The 26,516-nt window shown below is 40.0% G+C and overlaps 1 protein-coding gene across 2 annotated transcripts in view; it reads left to right on the top strand.

Annotated features, from left to right (window-relative positions):
- Window positions 1-26,516, top strand: part of pot1 (protection of telomeres 1 homolog) — a 106,518-nt gene that overhangs the window by 13,203 nt on the left and 66,799 nt on the right. For both annotated transcript variants that reach the window (XR_012769997.1, XM_075469315.1), the window contains exons 2-10: window positions 3,854-3,987; window positions 6,523-6,595; window positions 11,133-11,233; window positions 11,824-11,931; window positions 12,585-12,659; window positions 15,571-15,697; window positions 21,005-21,135; window positions 21,271-21,567; window positions 24,596-24,751. Coding sequence is in view for 1 of the 2 variants with exons in the window: in XM_075469315.1 (XP_075325430.1) it covers window positions 3,854-3,987; window positions 6,523-6,595; window positions 11,133-11,233; window positions 11,824-11,931; window positions 12,585-12,659; window positions 15,571-15,697; window positions 21,005-21,135; window positions 21,271-21,567; window positions 24,596-24,751 (1,202 nt within the window). In the remaining variant the exon portion in view is untranslated. The remainder of the gene's footprint in view (window positions 1-3,853; window positions 3,988-6,522; window positions 6,596-11,132; window positions 11,234-11,823; window positions 11,932-12,584; window positions 12,660-15,570; window positions 15,698-21,004; window positions 21,136-21,270; window positions 21,568-24,595; window positions 24,752-26,516) is intronic.

Below are 26,516 nucleotides of genomic sequence, written 5' to 3'. Positions count from 1 at the left end.
CAAATTTGAAATGTTTTTGTTTAGCAAAAACAAATTCAATTCAATTCATTTTTATTTATATAGCGCCAAATACAACAAATGTCATCTCAAGGCACTTAGATAGTAAGTCCAATTCAAGCCAATTGGAATTCAATTAATTAATAATAATCATAATTCATAAAATAATCCAATTCGTTCATATAGAGCCAATTCAAAAACAATTTCCTAGCTAAGAAAACCAACAGATTGCACTGAAAACTTTTGTTTTTCGGTCCAATCTCCCGGCCTGAGCGTGCCTGAGGCGACTGTGGAGAGAAACGACTCCCTTTTAACAGGAAGAAACCTCTGGCAGAACCAGACTCAGGAAGGGTGGCCATCCGCCTCGACCAGCTGGGGTTTGAGAAGACAGAAAGGGGGAGGGGGAGGGGAAAGGGGGGGGAGGGGGGGGGGGGGGAGGGGGAGGGGGAGGGGAAAGGGGGGGGGAGGGGGAGGGGGAGGGGGGCAGGGGGCCACCGCGACGGCGGCACTGTAACACCATTCAAAGGATATCTGTTGGAACAGGGAAACACGAGTTAATGACCATAATAATATCACATATACATAAAGAGAGTAAAGTGAGGAAAGGTGTGTCAGATGAGGCCCCCCAGCAGTCTAGGCCTATAGCAGCTTAACTATGGGATGTTTCAGGATCACCTGAGCCATCCCTAACTACAAGCTTTATCAAAAAGGAAAGTTTTAAGCCTGGTCTTAAAAGTGGAAAGGGTGTCTGCTTCCCGGACATTTACTGGCAGCTTATTCCACAATAGAGGGGCCTGATAACTGAAGGCTCTGCCTCCCATTCTACTTTTAGAAACTCTGGGAACCTCAAGTAAACCTGCAGTTTGGGAACGAAGTGCTCTGTTAGGAAAATATCTTACAATGAGATCTTTAAGATATGATGGAGCTCGGTCATTAAGAGCTTTATATGTAAGGAGAAGAATCTTAAATTCTATTCTGAATTTAACAGGGAGCCAATGAAGAGAAGCTAAAACTGGAGAAATATGATCTCTCCTGTTAGTTCTCGTCAAAACTCTGGCTGCAGCATTTTGGATCAACTGAAGGCTTTTCAGAGAATATGTGGGACAGCCCAATAATAAAGAATTACAGTAGTCCAATCTTGAAGTAACAAATGCATGAATTAGTTTTTCTGCATCACTCTGAGACAAGATGTTCCTGATTTTAACAATATTACGAAGGTGAAAGAAGGCAGTCCTAGAAACCTGTTTTATATGCGAGTCAAATGATAAGTTCTGGTCAAAAATAACTCCAAGGTTCCTCACTGTAGAACTAGAAGCCAAGGAAATACCATCTAGAGTAACTATATAGCTAGACAATTTCTCCCTGAAACGCTCAGGTCCAAAGATAACGACTTCAGTTTTGTCTGAATTTAGCAGCAGACAGTTCTGAGTCATCCAGGTCTTTATGTCTTTAAGACATGCTTGTAGTCTGACCAACCTATTGGGTTCATCTGGTTTTATAGATAAGTATAGCTGAGTATCATCAGCATAGCAATGGAAATTTATGCCATGCTGTCTAATAATGTTACCTAATGGAAGCATGTATAAAGTAAAAAGAATCGGTCCAAGCACAGAACCCTGGGGAACTCCATGACTTACTCTGGTGTGTGAGGAAGATTCTTCATTTACAAGAACAAACTGAAATCTATCAGATAAATATGATTTAAACCAGCCTAATGCAGTTCCTTTAATCCCTATAACATGTTCAAGTCTGTGTAATAAGATACTGTGATCGACCGTATCAAATGCAGCACTGAGATCCAACAGGACAAGCACAGACACAAGTCCGCTATCAGAGGCTAAGAGGAGATCATTGGTAACTTTCAGCAGTGCAGTTTCTGTGCTATGATGCACTCTGAATCCTGACTGAAACTCTTCAAACAGATTATTTCTGTGTAAATGATCACAAAGCTGAGCTGCAACTATTTTTTCAAGAACTTTAGACATAAAAGGGAGATTGGATATAGGTCTATAATGAGCCAACACTTAGTAGGTTTTTTAAGTAAAGGTTTAATTACAGCAACCTTAAAAGTCTGAGGTACATATCCTGTCAACAAAGACAGATTGACAAAGGCTCTGCTAATCTTAGCAGACAGTGTTTTATTTAGCTCGTATTTCAGTGCAGCGATCTTTGTGTGTTTTTACAAAGAGGGTTGTTGAGCATTATCTCTGTCTAACTGATTAATTTGTTTTTCTAATTCCATTTGTCGTTCCTCATTACTCTTTTTAAGTGATGATTGAAAAGAGATAACACAGCCTCTGAAATACGCCTTAAAGGTCTCCCACAATAGTGTGGGTGAAATGTCATCTTTATCATTAGTTTCAAAGAAGAGTTTTATGTGCGTTTCTATGTATTCACAAAACTTGAGGTTTGTAAGGAGTTCTGGATTGAATCTCCAGGATTTTTGTGTGGGTAAATGCCCAGGGAGCTTAACACATTGACTCCCAAGTCACGTAAAACTACGTTTTTACTGCCCATGCGTTGGCTCCCACATGGTAAAAATACGTTTTTTTTTTTTATGGATTCTGAATCTATACATTCTAATGCACATGCTGTGTGATTTTTGTAATTATGTGATGAACAGAACTGACATAGATGGCAGTCAAAAACTGGTGTCATCATCTGGAAATTTTGATCATTACGCCAATGGCTTTGCGTCAACTCAAGAACAATTTTGATAACGCTGCATTGATTGTTGTGCATTTCCGCATTTTGTCCAATCGCACGTGTCGGTTTCCAGAGGGTGACGGTAAAGTAACATAAACAAACAACAAGAAGGAGAAGAAGACACGCGACAAGTCTAAGGAGGCGGTCTTATGAACAGGTTAGCTTTGCAACATGCGACACGACGCAAATCCTCTTACTCGGATATGTAAGTATCTAAAGTGCGACAGGCTGAAAGAGCGCACGTTTCACAAAAGCCCCGATATCTCAGTTTGTTGTTGATTTTGGTGGATACCCGCCTTGGTTTAGCTAAGGATAGCTCGCTAATGGCGGCACCTAGAGACACGCAGTTTTGACCCACAAAGAGTTTAAAGTCTCAGCTTTCAAACGAGCCATAACATGTTTCAGTGGCCCTATCACATAATATGCTGTGAATGTATAAAAAACGTCAAAAAAATGGTTTAGAACGCTGGGATTCTACGACATAATTCTGTAAAAACCGCCGGTATTCAATGTGTTAATTGCAAATGACACTGGACTATGGTCAGAAATAATAATGTTGTAGTATTTGGCATTGTAACAATAGGGCAACAATTTGCCATCAACCAGGAAGAAGTCTATCCTTGTGTAGACATTGTGTACTTTGGAATGGAAGGAGTATTCTCTACCTGAAGAATTAGAGAGCCGCCAAACATCAGATAGATTCATATTCTCTGTATATGACCTAAGGAGATTGCATGCCTTTGAGGGTTCTATTCTAATGGGGTTTGTCGTTGTTGTAACACAATCTAGTGCGTGATGGAACATAGCATCATGTGATGTGTTCATTGATTTATTTAATTTGGGTTGGGGGGGCGTACAAAAAGGATTTGAAAGAAAGTGTAAAAGTTGCAACAACTTGTTGGTGACAGGTTAACCCAACAACCCTCTCCCCCATGTATGTGCATGTGTGGTATTCACTCTTTACTGCCCTAGTCATTTGCATATTTATAGTTATATTTATTTTAAGCCTACATCACATATGATTAAGTAAGAAGCAATAAAACGTCTTCATTTTCCTTTCTGTCACTGTCCTTTTTGGCTGCAGCATTGATCCTTGAATAATAAAAATTTTAAAAATAACGTCTGAATTTCTTTGCTTAATGTCTCATAGGTCATCTTAAAATTATGCCCATCCAGGTGCTTTCAGAGGGGAAAGGGCCAGGCTCCTATGTACCAGTACACCTGACCAGGATTCCCATTGCTCTCATCAGCAGCATCACGGACTGCGCCAACAAAATAGTCAAGGTTTGTTGTTTGAAGGGTCTATTATGATTAAAGAGTTTTTTTTAACATTTTAATCAATCAGTAATTTCTCTACACTTTACACAAGTCTGTGGTCATAATTGTAGACTCAGATCTAACTTTTCGGCCACACTAAAGTAATAAACATTAGCAGCCGAAGAACAGGTGCCTTAGGTCAATAGAGGTAGGTGTTGACCATAGCAGACGGGACTGGACAGTCAAGCAACTTCTGGCCACAATCGGACATAGTCATGGTTGAAGGAGCAAAGGATGACTGACAGTCGTAATGGGTGTGACAATATCTGCTGATGGTAGCTTTGGGAAGGTAGAGCATGACAAGACAGAAAAGTACCACGGGCTGAAGAAACAATTTAATGTACAACATAATGTAACTACTACATATTCAATTGTGTTTTATGGCAGTTGTAACTGTTCAACTTTACTGTTCCTCTGCACCAAAAAACAAACAAACAAAAAACTACAACAATCTTATACTGCAATTTTGTGTAGGTTATAAAATCTTGATTATATTCTGCTACAAAATTGTCTGTGTCCTGCAACGGCTAGGAATGGTCGTTGTGGACATACTTCATTAAACATCAGTCAGTGTATGAATTAACTAACTATGAAATTTCACTTTAAGTGCAAATTGACGAGAAAAAAAAAAACCTGCTCACAACTATCTTTTGGTTAAAGCTGCCGTCGCCAACTTTTTTTTAGTCATATTAGCTTGAACTGTCATGGGATTCTGAAAGGAGAATATTAAATAAGCTGTTTAGGAAAAATCCCGAATTCTGTAGCTCCCTCTGAAGCCTGTAATCGTGCTTGCAAAAATCGAGCGCTCCTGGCTGTTTTTAACCAATCACGTTAGGTTTATTATTTATCTATTATCTGAGCAGAACAGCCACCAACCATGCTGAGCGTGAGTCTGCCCCCAGCTTGTGTGCACGCACACTGGTGTGAACTCACGTGCACAACCTCGTCCACAGAGGGGGAGGGGTTGGGGGATGGACCTGAAAGTTGTATCAGTTCAAATTTTCCGACTTTAGACTCGGAATTTTGAAAATCTGCCGACGGCAGCTTTAAAGGATTTTTCTGTTTTTGTGGCACTTACTTCCATGTCTTTACGTTTTCAGTTATCTGTCAGTTGCCTCTATCTGTTCATATCTGCCTCATTTTTTCTTTTTATGCAATGCTATTTTTTTTTTTATTATTCTTTAATAGAATGGCACAGGAGTATGTTTATGAAAACCAAAGCAACAGAATAATCACCTACTCAGTGGGGTTACATGGCACTGAAAGGATCGGATTATTGGCTAAATTACTAGCCTGGAAAACCAGCGCCAACTGCTGGACGGTAAAATGTTTTGCCTGCGGTTGGGTCTGGCTTCGAACCACTTTTCATTTTGAAAATACTGCCCTGAATCTGGCAGATGGCAACTAAACCAATCACAACGCAGAGATGTGTTTTGAATCAACGCGGGCGGGGCAGAGGGTTCTGGGGCGGGGTTTTGAGGGAGTGACGACAGAGCAGTGCGACGTTGGGCAGTGGAAGCGAAAGCACAACAAGAAAGATGGCGGCGGCAATGGAACAGCGCTCGTTTGATTCAGCCTTGCTGAAGTTGCTTCATTTGTTTACATACAGTCCCCTCCCACCAAAGCTTTCTGTCTCGCTTACTACGTCACAGTCAGTTGCGCTGATTGGTCAGAGCGTTGGCCTATAGGCACAGACACGGTTTGAAAGACAACGGGTTGTGCTCATCAACAATGTTCTGTTGTATCCATTCATCGGAGCCAGACTAAATTAGACATCCAATCCATTTAGGCTGGTTTATCAGGCTACTAAATTACAATAAGACTGAGTTGCTCCTTATTTGAGCAAGGGTAATTATCCTTGGTTATATGGTGTTGAATGAATCAAATCATGTCATACTCCGATACGATAGGTGGCGCTGTACCCATTTCAACTATTGCCAATAGAGCCACTTCCGGTTGACCGCTTCACCACCACCAACAACAACAAACTCAGGTACTTGAGAAAATGGCGAACGAAGAGCAAGATGAATCTACGTCCCTGTACATTTTGTCCGTAATGAGCTGGTTATTGCACAAACGCGATGCACAACGGCGCATTCTCCATCGCGGTGTTTCTTTCTTTCCGATGGAGGCGACAACAACAGTAATATCGTCTCTTCTGACTTCCAGTTCACGTCCCTGGGATAAAATCTCGAGCATGCGCAGAACGCAAAGTCTAATTCACCAGGGGCTTCACCGTCACCAAGCACGTTTAATTTGATTTTCAACCGAGTTATCTCGGGGTCTTAATCCGATCGCGAGTAATCCAATCCGATCCAATTTCTTGTCAGATTAAGGTGTCTACATGAACTTAATATCTCAGTCTTATTGTAATTTAGTCAATAATCCGATCCTTTCAATGCCATGTAAACCCACTGATTGTCTTGTAGCTCATTTCCCTAAGACACTTATCCTCACTTCTTTTTGGTGTGTATTAAAGTTCAGTATGTTTTTCTATTCCAGGGTAAAGTGCTTCGTAAAGGCCCATTGGTGGCGATAGCACCTGATGACTTCATCCTGAAAATTGTTGTCCATGGTAACACACAAACATGTGTTTATGTATCAGCTGTCTTTTCTTTTTTTTTTCTTTTGTTATTTTAGTCCAAGTACCTGCTTTTTTTGTTTTAAAGTTGAATTCCATGCTGTCACAATACTTAATCTTTATTTTGTTTTGACTTTCACTTCTTAGCTGGTTGTGAGATTTTGGAACGTGAATCTTTCAAGTTGGAATATAAATTGGGTAGCATAGATTAGTGTTTTAATTTTTTAACGGTTTAGACTGTAAACTTATTGAATTAATTAAGAAATACATATCCAAATGATAATTCTTGAGCTTCAAAGTTAAATTTTTTTTTCTAACTTCTCATTCACGCAAAACAGTGTTGAAATTACAGTGTAAAGTGTTTAATTGGTGTAGCATTGTGTGAAAACGAGCCTTGATTTCTTATCTTATCTTATCTTTAAAACTAATAGTTTATGTCTAAATATAGAGCAGATTTCCCTTCTTGTGGTCTGAAAGACTGGAAGTTATAACAGAAATGTAAATACTTCAGTAAATAAAATTAATTACTAGGATTTTGTTGAAAATAAGAAATAAATAATTGGATGGAGTCGAAGTAAACACAAGAAACTTGTGCTAAAAAAAATGGACCAGAGTCAGTGAATAATTCCCCATAATCCCTATATAGACCAGTGAGCAGTGCTGAGCAACTAAATGGTAAATAGATCAAGACTATGTAAAGGAAATTAGTTCAGAAATAAATACAGGAGTAACAAAAAAAAGTAGATATATTTCAATTTAAATAATAAATAGAGCTAACGTAAATAAGGCAAAGTAAATAGTGACCAAAACAAAAAGCTTTAATGAATGCAGTTTAAAATTAAAGCAGAAAAATGTATCACATTCTATACCATTATTTTTAGCAATTGCATTTTTAGCAATAATTTCGGATTACGTCAGCTTCAGTCGCGACATTAGGTGTGCACACAGTTTTATACATGTGTATATTTTCTGAAGTTTGAAATGTTCAGATTCGATGACTACAGCCTCTTTTATTATTTAAGGTGCATGGTCAAACATGAGGCCCCCATACTTAAAACAGTTGTAGAAAGCCTTAAGGCTCAGGGGAGCTCAATTATTAGCATGCAGTTGTACATTTAGGCCCAATCCCATTTCACCCCTTGGCCCTACCCCTTACCCCTTCCCCTCCGTTTTGCGCGTTCACGTGTAGGGGTAGGGGTGTCCCAATTCTCGTTGGCGGAGGGGTAGGGCTAAGGGCTTTGTAGCCCTTCAAACGGAGGGCTTCGGCCAGGCAGACTCCGTTCGAAGGGGTATGATATATTTCCCAGAGTACAACGCGACTACCGGGAGAACTTGAGTGTTTTTAAACATGGCAGAAGCAAAGAAAGGACCACACAAATGTAAGTAGCTCTATTGTTTTTGCCATAATTTAACTGTTTTAACCGTTTTAGGTTGTGATAACTGGTGTATTGTGTGAGTTTAACATGGTGGCAATGTGTAGTTGTTTTCTGCTATAAACGCACATGGGAAAAGTCGCTATTTACATGGATTAATCGGTCAATGCATGTGAAGGTGCTGCGAAAGGGTTGTCGTTTTTGAAATTGTAACTCGAGTATTTACAAGCAATGTAGTTGGTTAACCATAGAGAAGTTCCTTTTGAGTGACGTGTGCGTCATTTCGCTACCTATTATCACAAGTATTCATATACGTGACTGATTCACAGGGACTCAAGCACAAACAAAGAGCCTGATCAGGTTTAGCGCCGAAAACGAAGATTGGTTTCTAAAGTCATCCCCATCCCCAAAAAGATGTAGGAAGTCCAATCCCATAATGGATTACCTGATACAGGAGAGCCTGAAGGAGCAGAAGCGCCACGAGCAGAAAACAGAGCGCTTTTTAGCTCTGTTTGAGCGCATGATAGACAAACTTTAAGGTGAGTTGATGCGCCATGCACCTATTGTACACACAGCCACCACTACCGCATTCTGAAACACCTTTTTTTAATTTTTTATAATGGATGAAAGTGCATGCTATAATGTCATGTCGTGTCTTGTTCCCCCAGAACATCACTGAGCCCATGCAGCACCTCCGATGTGCCATGCACCTTCGCTGTTCCTGCTCCGGTCATCTCGTTCTCGATGATTGCACTGTTGCCCGTTTATGTTCATATTGTTTATATTCATACTGTTTATTGTCCATATTTGCACCACACACTTTAAGCTGTTATTTCTGAAAATAAGCTGCCTTACCAGTCTGTAATGTGAGCCTAATAAAAGAAATTAAGGACAAAAGGTTTGTGAGCATGATTATCACATCAACATCATATGAACGACTGGAACGGATATTGGTATGAAGAGATTTATTATACAAGGGATAACAAAAAAATTGGGGTACATGTTGTGGTCCAATTGGCAATAATTTGTAGGATGACCCGTCTGCTGGAAAGAAAAACATGGAAAGATCAGGCTTTCATCCTCCCAAACCAACACATTGATAGCACACACAATGCAGTGCATTTATTTATGTCATCAAATCTGAACCTGGTACAAAAAAAACCGCTTCAAAAAAGCACGAGCTGCATGTTTATCCCAAACGGAACGAGGCGAGTAACAAAGGCTAAACGTTAGCTTATGCTTTCAGCTAGGTTAGCCAGGTTAGGATACTACTCCAATCAATAAATCAGCAAATCCAACGAGACAAGCAAATTGTTTCTATATTACACGATATCACAAATGTACAGTTAGAAACACTTTCAAACACACACATACATTATCATGTTCACACGCCGGCTCTGGAAGCGTCAGCTGCTCACTCACACGCTTTATTTGCATTAATTTATCATTCTACATACCGTAACAAGATCCAGCAATGCTCCCAGATGTCGAAGACGCCTTCGCCTGATGGCACTCCGTCGATTCGACGCAGATATTTCTAAAAATATCCGAATAGCCCAGGAGAGCGCGAACACCACTGCAGCAGGCATGTTTGTTGACTTCTGGCTAAAGCTGTCGCTTTTGGTTACGTAACAACTGATGGCGCGGACTTATGACGTTCGTGAGTGCGAAGGGCTGTCCCAATTCGAAGGGGTGACATTTCTTAGCCCTACCCCTTGGCCCTTCAATTGAAGGGCCAAAGGGTAGGGCTAAGAAATGGGTAGGGCTAAGGGGTAGGGGTAGAAAATAGAAATGGGAATTGGGCCAAAAAGTCACTTTCACATCATAGGACTGGTTAACAGGAAGCATTTAGGTAACTCAATTTGCATTGCCAGGGTGTAAATTGGAATTTCAGAGATTGTTTCAACCGTCAGAAGTCCTTGTTTTTGAATGTTCGGAAACCTTGGAAATGCATTTTTGCAGCAAACATATTTAATGTGCTTCTGTTCTCATGCTTGATTTTTATCTTTGTTTTCCTTTAACTAGATTATCATGTTTGGTCAATTAGTTTTGACACAAAACATAAAAGAACAGAAGGCATCCTGTGATACATATAGAATGACAGTGATTCTAATTTGAGAATGCTACATGTAGCGAAAACGTTTATTATGAAAAAAGTGTATGATCATGTGTTGTCAAGCATGGAACAAACGGTTGAAAGAGGTTTTACTTTTTAGAGCTTGGGATATACTTTTTTTTTTTTTGTCTAGACTGCGGGAAGTGAGGGTGATTGGAGTTCTCACTTTTAGCTTTTTCCTAAATTTTTTTTAGAAAAATGTTGTTGTCTTTAAGCCATTGCTCATCCCCTTTGATAATTCACACAGACCAAAAGCGCTAAACACCACATCCGTATGTGCTCAAAAAGCAAACCATCATCATGGAATCAGCTGAGCAGCAAAAGCGACATTGGTAAGAGTGATGTGTTCCGCCATGCCAACTTCCATTTACACACATGCCCTAATTTAGCTCTGTGACAACCTCCATTGCTGGCTCAGATTTGTATCAGCAACGCATCAACTCTGCTGTCAACAGTCAGCATTCTCCCAGGATTTTACAAATAAAATGTTTGATAGTGACCCTTTTCAAAACGATTCAGAATATTTAGTAGAATGGACTGTTTGGAGTGTTTGGTGTTGAGAAGTCAGAGTAAAATGAAACTTTGGGGCTCAGTAATAAGGAAACTATTGTTTGTCATTATTTAGATGGATAGTAAAATAGGTTATGAAAGTGAGGCATTATTCTTTTAAAAAAAATGCTGACATTCAGTCATATTCAACAGATTAAACACAGTATATTAACAACTAACATCTATTTTAGATCTTTTTGTTTCCAGTTGTCTGAAACATGGCATATTATGGAAAACAAATAACTTTTTTGGACTGTATCTTTGAAGTCCCTTGAGATAACATTTGTTGTGATTGTGCACTATATGAATAAAACGGAATTGAACTGATCGGGCAGCTAACAAAATATATAATTAATGCCATTTAGTTATTGATGATGAAATTTACTATTTACAATCATGTACATATCGCACCATTATTCTAATCCTTAAAATAAAACCTCACACTAACTTGTTGCAGTTACAAAAAAAATCATGTTTTTCAACTGTTTTTCAGAAGAAGAATCCCTGCTGAATGTGTCATCACAGTACCCTTCTATTAATGTTGTCCTGTTTGGAGCACTGGCCAAAAACTTCAGTCAGGATGTCAATGAAGAGGTATATTTGCTCATTGAAATACAAATACAATATTTTTTTTTTAGTTATTTAGTTTAGTTTCTTGATTCAAAGTCCACTTATCAATACCCCTGTACTCTAACATGGTGTTTGTTATAAAGAAACCGTGACAAGCACAAAATTGTGCCCAGAGTGTCAATATTTTGTGTGGCCACCATTATTTTCCAGCGCTGTCTTAACTCTCTTGGGCATGGAGTTCACGAGAGCTTCACAGGTTGCCACTGGAATCCTCTTCGACTCCTCCATGACGACATCATGGAGCTGGTGGATATTGGAGACCTTGCGCTCCCCCACCTTCCCTTTGAGGATGCCCCACAGATGCTCAACAGGGTTTACATCTTTAGGTTATTTTGAGGGGACAGCAAATTTACAATGTTATGCTTTTCACACCAGCTTATTGGAACATCTTGCATAACATCTTTAAGGATACAGCATCTGTCGCTTGAGTCCTCCTACCTCTGAGAAGATGGATTTATATATATTTATTAATCTAGTCAGGTTCAATTATAATGCCTGATTTTTTTTTTTTTATTTTTTTTTTTATTGGTTTTTTATCTTGTATTTTCTTGCAGGATGTGGTTGTGGCCTCTGGCTTCACTGTGGGCAAATCTCCAACAGCTAATAAGGACAATCTTCATCCCTGTAACCTTCTGCTGTCTGGAGAAGATGCACGTATCTATGTGAGCACTTTTCTTAATCAAAGTTTTATATACTTTATGTATGAATACATATGTTTAAGATTTCTTTTTTTCATCTGCACTATTTGAACTAAAGGTGTCACTGCTAGCTGGTTATGATGCTGAAAGCAAATAGATCAACACTTATTCTGCATGTAGTGATAAATTAACTGTTGTAAACCTAGAATGGTACACAGAACCACACCATAGCACACACGCTAAGATGGTGACCTCAGTTACACAGTGCTTGTTTTTGCTTGCAGACTCAGTGAAATGACATTAACAATTTGAAAGGTTTCCTCAAACTAATTTTTTAACACAAAGTGTGCAAAAAATGAAAAGAAAAAACCTGTCGATGGAGCAGATTCTGAAATATTTTTTTCATGACCAAAATCCCTAAGTTATTGTCTTTGATAATGTTGACTCATTTGTACAGAAAATATAAATGACAACTTCACAAACACAGAATTTGTTAAATAAACAACCCAAGAGACCGTTCAATAAAAGTCCTTCCAAAAGAAGGCTCATCTCCAAGAATAAGTCTCTATACCACATCTTATCTTAGCTTCACGCTAGAAGCATCATGATTTTACTTTTGGCTCCAATGTAAACCTAAAAGAGTAATCACACTAATTGCAAGAAAAATGTAAATGCAGGTATACTCCCAGCAACCTACTCTTGATCCCAGATCCCCAGTGGCAAGCACTTGGAGCTCCATGCCGTCTTCTGAGGTGAGAGTCAGGGGTATAATTGTGATCTCGCTATTGTTTTCCTGTTTCCCTGTATTAGCATTCTCACTATTGTTTTTCTGTTTCTCTTTATTTTTCTTTATTATTTAAGTTTAACTACTACATACTTTCACCAATTTCAATAAGTTTGTTCTCAAAACGTTCAGCTCGTTCAGGAGATGTATAGTTCATCTTTTGGTATTTCTGACTTTTATTCTTTTTAAAATATTTAACTTTTAGTTTTTGCTCCTTCTTGGTTTTTATGAATGAGCAGCCAGCAGAGTGGCACACTGATCATTTTCAGCTTTTTCTGATATTCAAACAAATTCCTCTAACTTTCATACAGTTTAACTTACAGAAACAAATTATACCTTAAAATGTAGGAAAATTTGTCCTCTTTCAGCCAATGTAACTACTAAAGAGCATTTATAGAATTTCAGCTATGAGCCTTGAAGCGAGAGCAACCTTTTAAATTCTCTCACTAACTCCAATGGAAAGTTTGGTGTGACACAGCAGACAGCTTCAAGTGTGTTCAACTCACTGCCGTTTGAAAAATCTTTTACTCAATTGAAATAAAAACTACATTACCGCGTTCCTCTAAGCCTTCCAGCAAATCCAGCAAATGTTTTTCTAATAAAATTCAACTTATCTTTTTGCTACTTTGGCATCTTCAGGTGTCTTCATTACTTCAAGCTATTTCATTCCAGTCCATTGTCTCTTCTCTCCAGTTTTCTGCCTTCATCTAGCTCCCGTTACTTTCAAAAATACTTTTCAGGCCTTTTGAAACTTTCTGCTACATTTTCACATATTTTTTTCAGCTGACTTCATTACTTCGATCTTGAAGTCAAATGTGAGCCCATGTAGTTCCAGCCCATTGTTCAAATCAGCTGCTTTAAATCAAACCATTTCTTTTTTTCTTCTCTGTGTGTTTCTGTTTCCCATTTAACATCAGTGTTCTGTTGATCCATTTAACCTTTGACCCTTTTCATGAGAACTGTTCGTCTCTGTTGAAATGCTCTTCAGCTGTCACTTCTGCACTTTTAAAATTCAATTTAAGGTTCCAATTAAGCTGGCATATCCATTCCATTTCACCCTTTTAGACTGATTTAGCAAGATTTCAAGACTTTTCACTTATTTTCATTCTGCTTTAAATCCTTTTTTTATTTTTAACCCTTCAGCTTTTTTTCGCTGACACTTATGCTATTTTTTTCAGCCATTTAAACAGTTCTGCCTTTTTTCAATTGGCTTCAAATCGTTTCACTAATTTCCTTTTGAACTTCAAATTCCTTAAACCAAGACTTCAGCAACAGTTTTTACTGCTAAAATTGAACTATTTTTAGCTTTTTTAGCATGGTCACCTAACCCCATTCAGCTCATCAGCATTCTTACTGCTGTTTCACAGGAAAAGCTTTTTCTAGGCTTCTGGAGAGTGTTGTTGAGGTATCATTTGCTGGCTGTCCTAGAGTTCCCTCACCTTGATTAAGACATAAGCAGACCCGTGTCTTTTAGTTAGCATGTTTACATGACTCTGGAAAAAAATGTATTACCGGTATTTTGTTAGTCCAACAAAAACTGGACTTTTAAAATGTCTGTAAAAATTAGGCAGTCCAGTTTGAGAGGCTCAATTTCATACAATTTTGGTATGAAACACACCCAGATAATGTACTTGGGGATCAAATCACTCTGAATGTAAGAGCTCAACTACATTCAAATGGGTTTAGACATTCTGTATATGCTGCAGAATTCCATTTTTTTTTTTGCCTCTTGTTTTAAAAACAGTAAAGTTTAAGTATTTTGATGATGCAGAATTTCCACTAAAGCTTCTCTCACAATTTTTTTTGTGTTACTTTTGTCAGACAGCCAGACGCAAGTCTACATGTTAAGTAGCAGTTGCTTAAAGCATTTCCTGACTGCCACTCTGCTCTAATGAAATCCTGATTTTATAACGACAGTGTCATCTGACAAAATCAAAGAAAAAATGACATATGAAGTTACTTAAATTCTCTGTGCAATGAATTCAGCTTTACTTGATTTCACAGAGAAGGTTAAAAGCCAGAAAGTCTTCCAACATTTACTCGCACAATCCACATCCTTGTTATGTCAGATGTACTTCAGGTAATGACATGGTTTCAATCCTGTGCATTTATACTTGGACATGCTATTTATACTTGGTCCGGGTAAATGGCACAGTCGAGTTGTAACTATAACTCGACTCAACTATGCATGTAACTGTGCTGACTGTTTGATACTTTGCTTTTAAGCCTTTGATTTCACAACTTTTATGGAGGTACCCCATTAGCATAGCATTTTAGTAGCAAAGTATCAAGATTAGGTTGGAAAAATATCATGTCTATGAGGTAAAGCAAAACATTTTTAAACTGAAAGAAAGTTGTTTGTCAGTGCCAGACTTTCAGAAACTAGTGTAAAATAACTTTATCGCACAATTTGAATTTACTGTGGTATTAGAAACAAATGATGACACGGATCGATGTTGAAACTGAAATCCAGTGTGAATGGAAAGCTAAATTAATTTTCTTTAATAATTTGTACCCACGGCCCTTAATGTCTGGACACTCAGCTCACGACAACGGATTCAAAAATGAGAACCATACGTTAAAATACATTAAAGATCTCATGAAAAGAATGTGCATGTCTGTCACTTTTAGTAATGAAACTACAGAGTCTTATGTATCTGTCCCAGGTCTGTCCCCCTAAAATAAGTAATATAGGTTCTTTAACAAGTTCAGTTGTAATCTGTTGCTACCAGGTCTATGCGCCACACACACGTAAGAAAATATAAGCTTTTATCAAAATCATCCATCAAATATTGTGTGTTGGAAAGTATGATCATATATGGTATTCAATGTAACGTATAAGCCTGGGCTGCTTGTTCTAAACACATTTGTTTCTTCAGGTTTCCAGGGCAGCCAAGGTTTCAAAATACACATATGTGCAACTGGGTGATTTGAAGACTGGATCTACTGTCAATGTATATGGTGTGGTGGTGTTTTTCAAACAGCCGTTTAAGAGCCGTGGCACAGGTCAGTCAGAATTCCAGAGCACTGCTAATGTGTTCATCAAGTGACAATCGGTCTCCAGTGCCTTGAGATTACATTTGTTGTGATTTCGCACTATCTAAATAAAACTGAATTGAATTGAATTGCAGATAAAAGAGGAAGCACTAAAAAATGGATCAGTCCCTCTACTGGCTAATTATTGGGTTTTCTTTCATTTCTACCTTTTAATAATGAAATCAGAACAAAAGGATTTGAAATGGCTCTTGTAAAAACAATGGTTTATAGAAAGTGCAAGAAGCTTGCAGTGGTTACTGGTCCATTTGTGCTGGTCACTAGCTATGCTATACTTGTTTTTCTGAATCTTTGACAGTTATTATAAACCATACTACATGTACTAGACTTATGGAACAAGTGTCAGGTTTAAAAAAAAAAAAACTTTCAAAGCTATTGAATAAAGGAGTTGTCCTCATTTTAACATATGGTAACCTGAGCTTTGTTGGTATGCAAACGTAATTAATATGCCTTGTGGGGCTTAACAACAGCTACCGTTTTAAAACCAAAAATAAATGGAAAGAGGTATATTTACCTTTCCAGCACAACAGAATGGTATGTCGAAATGCTCAGCAGGTGTGCTTGCATTTAAAATTGACAGAAAACCTAATAGATATTTATATTGGGTGCAGAAGCATAAAGAACAGTACGTTCTCTTCAGCAGGAATGGACTGATAAGCAAAGACGAGAAGAGAACATTTTCATGAAGCTATTGAAGCTTCCACCTATGGTCACGAGATCTGGATCCTGACCGAAAGAATGAGATTGTGGATACAATCGGCTGAAATGGGTTTCCTTCAGAAGGTGGCTGGGCTCAGCCTCAGAGATAGGCTGAGGAGCTTGGCCATTCAGAGGGAGCTTGGAGTATAGCCGCTGCTCCTCCGCATCAAAAGGAGTCAGCTGAGGTGGTTCGGGCATCTGATGTCTCCTGGTCACCTCCCTTTGGAGGTTTTCCGGGCATGTCCGACTAGGAGGAGGTCCCGGGGCAGACCCAGACCGTCGTTTGAAAGATTATATGTCCCTTCTGGTCTAGGAACGCCTCAGGATCACCCGGGAGGAGCTGGAGAGTGTTGCTGGGGAGAGGAATGTCTGGGTTTCTCTCCTGGACCTGTTGCCTCCATGACCCGACCTCGGATAAGCGGACGAAAATGGATGGATAGAATAGAATAGAAAAATACTTTATTCATCCCCCAATGGGGGAAATTCAAATTAGTCAAGTAGCTCCAATTTTTTTTTTAATATTTACAATGATTGTATTAACAACAACAATAATAATACCAATTCTAGTAAAAATACTACCACTAACTAATAATAATACTAAATGACTAAATAAACAAATAAATAAAAAAAATCAATCAATCAATTTGAGAAGAACTCAGCAGTCACTGTTAAAAAGCATTATGGCTGTGGGAACAAAGGACCTTCTGATCCTCTCAGTCCTGCAGCGCAGAGAGATGAGCCTCTCACTGCAGCTGCTCCTCTGTCCTGCCAGGATGCTGTGGAGAGGATGTTTATTATTCTCCAAAACAGAATACAATTTCCTCCTCAACCGTTTCTCGACCACTGCGCCGAGAGGGTCCAGCCTTCTGCCTACAACAGAACCAGCCTTTTTTACCAGTTTGTCCAGGCGCCTACAGTTTTTGTCTGTAGTGCAACTCCCCCAGCAAACAACAGAATAGAACAGTGCACTCAGTGATAGTGTGATAAAACATGCACATCATATCACTGCAGACATTGAAGGACCTGAGACGTCTCAGGAAAAAGAGACGGCTCTGGCCCCTCCTGTACACTGCGTCTATGTTGGCAGACCACTCCAGTTTATTATCCAGCACCACCCCCAGGTATTTGCAGGTCTGAACAGTCTCTATCTCCCCTCAATCAATGCAGACTGACTGGTATGGGGTTTTAGATCTCCTGAAGTCCACCACCAGCTCTTTGGTCTTGGTGGTGTTCAGGAGCAAACAGTTCTTTTTGCTCCAGTCAGTAAAGGCTACCACAAGGTCCCTGTACTCCTTCTCCTGTCCACCGCGCACACATGCCACAACAGCCGTATCATCAGAATACTTCTGTATGTGGCAGGACTCTGAGTTGTACCTGAAGTCCGATGTGTACAGGGTGAAAAGAAAAGGAGCCAAAACAGTACCCTGCGGAGCACCAGTACTGCATTCCAGTATTCCAGAAACACATCTCCCCATCCTGACATACTGTGGTCTGGCAGACAAATAGTCTATAATACATGATGTCAGGGAGGGGGCCACACCCATACCTAGCAGCTTGTCTTTCAGTATGGGAGGCTGTATGGTGTTGAAGGCACTGGAGAAGTCAGAGAACATGATTCTCACATATGAACCAGGCACATCCAGATAAGCATATGCCCGATGCAACATGTACAGAATCGCGTCTTCCACTCCTATGTGTTTCTGGTAGGCAAACTGGAGGGGATCAAGAGCCTCAGCAACCTGCAATCTCATGCGGCGAACAAGGAGTCTCTCCAAGGTCTTCATGATATGAGATGTCAAAGCCGGTCTGTAGTCATTCAGCTCCACCGGTTGCCTTAATGCAACCGGTATGAGACAAGAAGTTTTCCATAGCACCGGGACTTTTTCCATCTGAATGCTCATCTTGAAGAGCCTCTGAAGAGGGACTGCTAGTTGACCAGCACAGTCCCTCAGAAGCCTTGGACAGACTCCATCTGGGCCTGAAGCCCTCCCTGACTTAAGTCTCATGAGCTCAGCTCCAACCTCCTCTATAGTTAGATACAGAGGTTGTAGTGGAGGGATGGCGAGTGATGTTGCTATCAATCATAGAGATGGGGGTGGGGGTGCAGCTGGACAGAGGAGGGCTAGTGGTGGGAGTTGCTGCAGAGGTGGAGGTGCAGCTGGACTGAGGAGGCCAGGCGGTGGGAGCAGCCACAGAGGTGGAGGTGTGGCTGGGTTCAGAAGGCCTGGCAGTGGAAGCTGCCGCAGAGGTGGATGTGCGGTTGGGTTCAGTAGGCCTGGTGGTGGAAGCTGTCGCACAGGTGGAGGTGTGGCTGGGTTCAGAAGGCCTGGCAGTGGAAGCTGGATGGATGGTATTGAAGTTTCATTAAGCTAAAGCAAAGGATTGTATGGACAAAACTTTCTACGATAATTTCTGTAAAAAATTCAGACAGATATAATGAGAGGTGCTCAGGGTCAGTGGGAAATATATTTTTTATATTTGTATTGATAGTCCAATTGTGATTATCTTGTTTGAAACGGACTGTTCAATCTTCCGAATGGGGAACTGTACAAATCTAATTCACTGAACTACAGGCGCAATGTAAGCTGCAGTTGATATTGTTATGAGATAGAAAAGAGGTAGGTTAGGTTTGAGCAAAATATTAAAATGAAATTTATTTGATAAACACAAGACTGCTTAGTCTGAGTCCAGAGAGAGAGAGAGATGTATCAGCTGTAAACTGTTCATACTTTGTCATAATCTTTGGGGACCTCAAGGCTTCTTTTGAAGAAAACGGATCAGATCAGATACTGAAGACTTAAAGCTGCGGTCGGCAACTTTTTTTTAGTCATATTAGCTTGAACTGTCATGGGATTCTGGAAGTAGAATATTAAATAGGCTGTTTAGGAAAAATAACGAAATCTGTAGCTCCCTCTGAAGCCTGTAATCATGCTTGCAAAAATCGAGCGCTCCCGGCTGTTTTTAACCAATCAAGTTAGGGTGGAGGAATCCTACCTGTCAATCATAGCTTGTGCACAAGCTGCTGAGCGTGAGTCTGCCCCAGCTTGTGTGCGCTCACAATGGTGTGAACTCACGTGCACAACCTCGTCCACAGAGAGGGAGGGGTTTAGGGGGGCGATTCGGAGCTTGTTAGAGGTTGGGGGAGGGACCTGAAAGTTGTATCAGTTCGAATTTTCCGACTTTAGACTCGCAATTTTGAAAACCTGCCGACTGCAGCTTTAATGACTGAAATTCAGTCATTAACAAGGTTCAAGTCCTCTTAGATGAACGTACATAGATAACAAAATTTAGATCAAAAGCTGACAAACCAAACTATGCTACATATTATTCACAGCATTATCACATGGAAAATATGCCATCTTGAAATGAATTGGATTTATTTATTTCCATAATTAGATTGCTTGAAACTATAGATGACATTGGTCATCTGTATCTGCTCAAGTCAAATGTTCTCATTCTGTTCTCAGCATTAAGATTAAGAAGTAAATATTTTCAGGAGTAAGATCCAGTTTCCTGCAACCTGTATTAATTTTTCTTCTTTAACTTTGATACAATCCATATTAGGCTGCAGGGTGGTGTGGTGTTTAGCACTGTTGTCTTACAGCAAGATGGCTCCTGGTTCGAATCCCAGTTGGGGCCTGTGTGGAGTTTGCATATTCTCCCCGTGCATGCATCTCTGTGCAGTGAATTCAGCTTTACTTGATTTCACAGAGAAGGTTAAAATTGCCAGAAAGTCTTCCAACATTTACTCGCACAATCCACATCCTTGTTATGTCAGATGTACTTCAGGTAATGACATGGTTTCAATCCTGTGCATTTATACTTGGACATGCTATTTATACTTGGTCCGGGTAAATGGCACAGTCGAGTTGTAACTATAACTCGACTCAACTATGCATGTAACTGTGCTGACTGTTTGATACTTTGCTTTTAAGCCTTTGATTTCACAACTTTTATGGAAGTACCCCATTAGCATAGCATTTTAGTAGCAAAGTATCAAGATTAGGTTGGAAAAATATCATGTTCATGAGGTAAAGCAAAAAAAAATTTAACTGAAAAAAAGTTGTTTGTCAGTGCCAGACTTTCAGAAACTAGTGTAAAATAACTTCCTCCCACTTCCTCCTACTGTCCAAAAAACCTGTTTGACAGGTTAATCGTAGATTCTTAATTGACTTTAGGAGTTAACGTGAATGTGCATGGTTGTTTGTTTTGTTTGTCTCTGTGTGGCCCTGTGATGAACTGGCGACCCATTTCTCACCTAATTTCAGTTGGGTAAGCCGCCCCCCTAGTGACCCTGAAATGGATTAAGTGGGTATACAAAATGGATGAATGGATAATCAGAGGAAAGCCTTTCTTTATTTTTTTTTTACAAACACTAATAATGATGTATAACTACTTAATAATACATACTTTCCTCATCACACACCTAAAGTTTTGATTTACTTCATCAGCATCTATGAAACGGTAAAAATTTGAATGAAAACAGAACTATGTCCAGCTTATGACATTCTTAGTGGACCAAACTGTTATCTCTGACAACAGGAAGTTCTTCTTCCACAGATTTCTGCTCCAGCCTGAAGATCACCGATCAGTCCAACCACAAAATTGGCTGCACCATCTTCTGTGAGAAACTGGAGGACCATCCCAAAATCTTCCAGATTGGAGACATCGTTCGCATGCACAAAGTCAAGGTCCAGCTATAAAAATCTCATTGTTCAGTCCTCTTAAAGAGACTACGTGTGACGGAGATAAGTTGGATTAATGATGTGTGAAAAATAAATAGATAATAAAACATGTGATGACTTATCAAATATATTTCTACACAGGTTCAATTTTTCAACAATGCTATGACACTAGTCAACACGTTTGGTTTCTCTGTGGTGACATTTGATGGAGCAGTGGATGGAGCTGTGGAACCCCGAACATCCAGCCGCTCATTTCACTTCGATGAGGAGGACCAACAGACGGTGGAGGAGCTGCGGTCTTGGGCTGCCAATCACGATCTCTTCCCTTCAGTTTCAGCCTTAGTTCCCCTCTCTGCTGTTCAGCCCAAAGACTACTTTGACCTAGCCTGCCAACTGCTGGCCAAAGCTCCTATTGACACAACTTGCACCCTGCTGAGGGTAAGACACCTCGGGAAAAAATGGTTTTACATGTGTAAATTCAGCTCCCTGCAGACATATAGCAATGGTCATTTCCTTTTCTTAGGATAGGTATTGACCAAGTAATGTTTACCAGTTTTATACATCCAATGTTGTGGAAATGTGAAATTAATTCTACAAAAAATATTTGCTTGAGTACCCTGTTGGCTTTTCATACAGTTAGAGACACCAAAAATTGCTGGTAGGTCAACTGTAAAATCTTGTATTATACTGTACAGAGGAAAAAATTCTGCCACTCTCAATAACCACCAAGGAGTGGACATGGATGGTCATACATGCTTATGTGACTTTGACAAATCTCAGGGTAAACAGTAATCTACATAGCTTGCATATTACTCAGTTATTTAAAGTGTTCTAAACACCAGGGGCCTCATGTATAAAGCAGGGCTCTAGACTAACTTTTTGTACCCAGGCTCCACCCTCGCAGTGACGCAACACCTTCGGCTCTGCTGCACTTCCTCAGGCAAATTGCTTGTTCAGGTTGATTCGAGTTCCCCCTGGCAGGGAAAGCTCCACCTACTTTGTCGGGAAGCAATCAACTTTGAGCAGCGCCAACGGCCCAGGGTAGAGGCGTGTTCAAGGTAGTGACGTGGTTGAACTACGACTCAACCCATGGATTGTACACGGAAGCGCTTCATTCAATATCAACATGGAGCAGCGTCAAGCTTTTGACACTGCTGTAGATGCTGTAATGAAAGTGTTCGACGGGAGATTCTCGTTAAAAATCGAGCAAAGAACAGCCCTTGAATCATTTCTTGACAGGAAAGACGTTTTCGCCTTGCTCCCTACTGGCTTTGGTAAGAGTTTAATCTACCAGTTAGCCTCGCTGGTAGCTAAATCAATGGGGCTCAGTGGTGTGATTGGCTTAAGCTTAGGCACAGCCTTTTCTGGCCTCAACCAGTAGCAACCCGAGGGAGGCGGGTTGACCAGGCCATTTCGAATCGTATTCGTTATTGTCTTGGTCAGACCAGAATCTCGAAGAGATTTGAAAGTCGATGTTAATCAGGCTAAACTTTTTGCACTGGTGCGCCCAACTTTCAACCACATCGCATTCAACACCGCAGTTTTACAGGTTCACTCTTTAAAAAAATAGCTGCCTGTCTTTTTAGACAATATTGGCTGGTAAATGATTAACTAACAATCTGGTCAACATAAAGTTCTTTATTTGAAGCACAATTCCACAAGACCGGTAACTAACTGAAAAGTGTTGGCGCTTAAAGTGCTTCACTGAGCTGAAATTTAAACATCTCAAGATGAATTAAATAAAAAAATATATAAAAATATAAAAGTGCAAGTGTTTTAAGGACTCCAGCCAGTCACTAGACTAGTCACCAAGAGCACCAAATGCTCTCTTTGAGGCAGCATAAATTCCTAAAACAAATAAAAAGATAATACCATTTACTTCCCAGATCAAGAGTTTATAATGCAATCTACTTTTTAAGCCCCCCGTTGGGCTGGCCGGTTGGACGGGTTGCAGGAATGGGGGTCTTTCATTAATAATATTATTATTAGTGTTATTGTTATTAATAACTGCTCTGCTCAGACTCATGGGAGATGTGCTTGTTTCTTGCCGTTTCCATAGTGATAGCGGCGCGCCAGAAAAATTTATATTATAATTTTTTTTCAGCATGAGAAATACAATGTGTGACAGAGTGTGTGACAAAAGACCGAGACGCTTGACTGTCATGCTCAATGCGTGAGACATGAGAGCCCTAGTTATGTCTTTCAGACTAATCAGGCCTTAATTGTCAATATTGATAATATGATCCGGTGACACGTTGTGTTCAGCTACCTGCTTTTCAATGAACTCACGGAAACTGTTGACCTTGGCTTGGAAGTCTACTGGCAGTTTCTGACACACCGTTGTCCGTGCTCTGATAGGGAGGTGGTTGCGTTGCATGAAGCGGTAACACCAAGAAGGCCCCTGCAAAGTTAGCATATAGTTGTCACAAGCCTAGAGTGTCCTCTCGCGGCTGTAGATAGCAATGTTTACCCCTTAGTTCATGTGAGTCAGTATGAATTTTACATTTAAAAACATGTTAAGTTTTATATATTTTGATATATAAGTCGCACCGGACTATAAGTCGCAGGACCAGCCAAACTATAAAAAAATTATAGTCCGAAAAATACGGTACAAGTGACACCCATTTACACTATTCTCAAATGTTTGCCATCATGTAGGGCTGGCCCCAATAATAGCTTTTGCCAACAGTAACTGTCTCAGGGGGCTAAATTAGGGCGCTGGGTTACAAAAATCAAGAGATTCACAATATTAGGATATGCCGAAATGTAACCAAAGTGCCCGGAGCGCAAGCTGTTGCAATGTAAATTGTCACGTGCCATTGTGGCTCAGGAGGAAGAGCAGTCGGCCACCAATCGGAAGGTCGACTCTGGCTTCCCCCGGGCCACATGTCGAAGCGTCCTTGCATTGCCTACCGATGCATCCATCGAATGAGTAGGAAGCACATACTGCATATAGTAAGACATGCTGTATGAGTGTGGGTGAATGTGGCATGTAGTGTTAGAAGCACGGTCAGCTAGACTAGAGAGCTATACATGTGCAGTCCATTGTTTGCTAGGGGGAGAAAGGAGAGCAAAAACCCAACATTTAGTCAGGGGCAGCTCTATTGTCAAGTTTTTCAATACTTCAATACAGTGATACAATTGGTAAAGTGCAAAATGTGTCGGAAAAACAACATATTACATTAGTGAAAATTGTGAACTGGGTGCTTTGCTCTGAGATGACAGTAGACATAAACAATTCAGTTTCTTCTAGGTCAGTGACCATTCGATACATCCCTTTTTTCAGTCTCATTGCAAATGCAATCAAGGAAATATATGTGTGTTTTCTTAGATACTGTGTCTGTATTTAGAAATAGGAATACATTGGACACAACAAACAAGACACTGTTTTTAGAGCCCAAAAAGAGTATGCTTTTGATGAACCGGGTTGGACAAACAAATACCTTCTGTATGTCATGTGTTTCAGGTCTGGGATGGGACAAGGTGTCCTCACACTCTGCTTAAAGTAATTGTTGAGCTGAATGTGACAGAAGGACCATCCTCATTCTCCAAGGAGAAAGAAAACCTCATTGCAAACGTCCTTGTCTATGACAATCACGTGGAGTTCGCCAGGCAGCTAAAGGTAGGAACAGGTTTTCTTATTTTATTTTTATTTTTTTTCTCCATCATTTATACTCATTTTGTTATTTTAACAAAGGCCTTTTTCTTTTCTTTTTTTTCTTTAAGCTCCTGCTTATGTTGGCAAGGTCACTTGCTGGCTTTAGTAAGGATAAAGCCAATGGCAATTTATCCAACTCTTAAAGGGGAACTCCGGGGCATTTGAAGCGTGTTTCCATTGCTAGAGGTTGTCAAATAATGATAGTATGACACAGAGAGGTGCGTATCTGCGCTCCCTGTGTGAAGATCGCTCTGTCCGCACAGCATGTCATGCGAGGCTAATACGTGGTGGCTAAGGGGCAAGCGCTAACCCTTCCACGTAAAACAACAACTTGCACACTGCAGAAACGTCACACCACTTTATAACCCATCCGACAATAAAGTCACAAGCCTTACCATCAAAACCATATGCATGGTTCTCACATTACTGGCATGGGGACGTTACAAAACAACTTTATAAACAGCATGTCACTCACCGGCTGGTTGTAGGCTCGCGCATGTGAAAGCCCAAAAGAGTCGATGGAGAATAATCCCATATACAAAACAATTATCTTCTCTAGAAAAACTGCGTTCAAGTATTTAAAACATTACAACAATACTTGCCCAGTAATATTCTTGTAATGTTTTAAATACTTGAACGCAGTTTTTCTAGAGAAGATAATTGTTTTGTATATGGGATTATTCTCCATCGACTCTTCTGGGCTTTCACATGCGCGAGCCTACAACCAGCCGGTGAGTGACATGCTGTTTATAAAGTTGTTTTGTAACGTCCCCATGCCAGTAATGTGAGAACCATGCATATGGTTTTGATGGTAAGGCTTGTGACTTTATTGTCGGATGGGTTATAAAGTGGTGTGACGTTTCTGCAGTGTGCAAGTTGTTGTTTTACGTGGAAGGGTTAGCGCTTGCCCCTTAGCCACCACGTATTAGCCTCGCATGACATGCTGTGCGGACAGAGCGATCTTCACACAGGGAGCGCAGATACGCACCTCTCTGTGTCATACTATCATTATTTGACAACCTCTAGCAATGGAAACACGCTTCAAATGCCCCGGAGTTCCCCTTTAACTTTGTCACTTACACTGTACCATAATCAGATTGCTCATGATTGTTGAAGATTTAGACTTTCTTTTTTTTTTTTTTTTGATAACACGTAAATCCACACCAGAGAGTGGATATATGATATTAACTTGGTGACTTCCACATCATGATTAGTGACTTAAATTATGTACCAAACTACAACATAAGATCAGACTTGTAATTGTTTTATCATGTGATAAATGAAGCACAAACCATAGACATGGGCTGTTAGATAGATAGATGGATAGATAGATACTTTATTGATCCCGAAGGAAATTCAAGCATCCAGTAGCAGACATAATAAAGCAATACAAATGTTTATACAATTATAATCACTTTAAAAACAATCTAAGAATTTAAAAAACAATTAAAAAAAAAAAAACTGTTTAAAAATATAAAGTGACCAGTGAAGTAAGACGAAAGTGAAATATAAAGTGACCAGTGAAATACAGAAGTGCCATCACTGAGAGCTGTTGTACAGCCTGATGGCCAGAGGAACAAAAGAGTTTTTGAGTCTGTTTGATGGAGCAGGATTGAGACAGCAGCCTACCACTGAACAAACTCCTCTGCCTGATGAAGGTGTTGTGCAGAGGGTGGTGGGCGTTGTCCAGTATGGACAGCAGTTTGTCCAGGGTCCTCTCTGCCACTGT

Source organism: Odontesthes bonariensis, chromosome 7 (genome assembly GCF_027942865.1).
Source record: "Odontesthes bonariensis isolate fOdoBon6 chromosome 7, fOdoBon6.hap1, whole genome shotgun sequence".
Classification (NCBI taxonomy): Eukaryota; Metazoa; Chordata; class Actinopteri; order Atheriniformes; family Atherinopsidae; genus Odontesthes; species Odontesthes bonariensis.
This window is presented reverse-complemented; position numbering and strand designations above follow the sequence as displayed.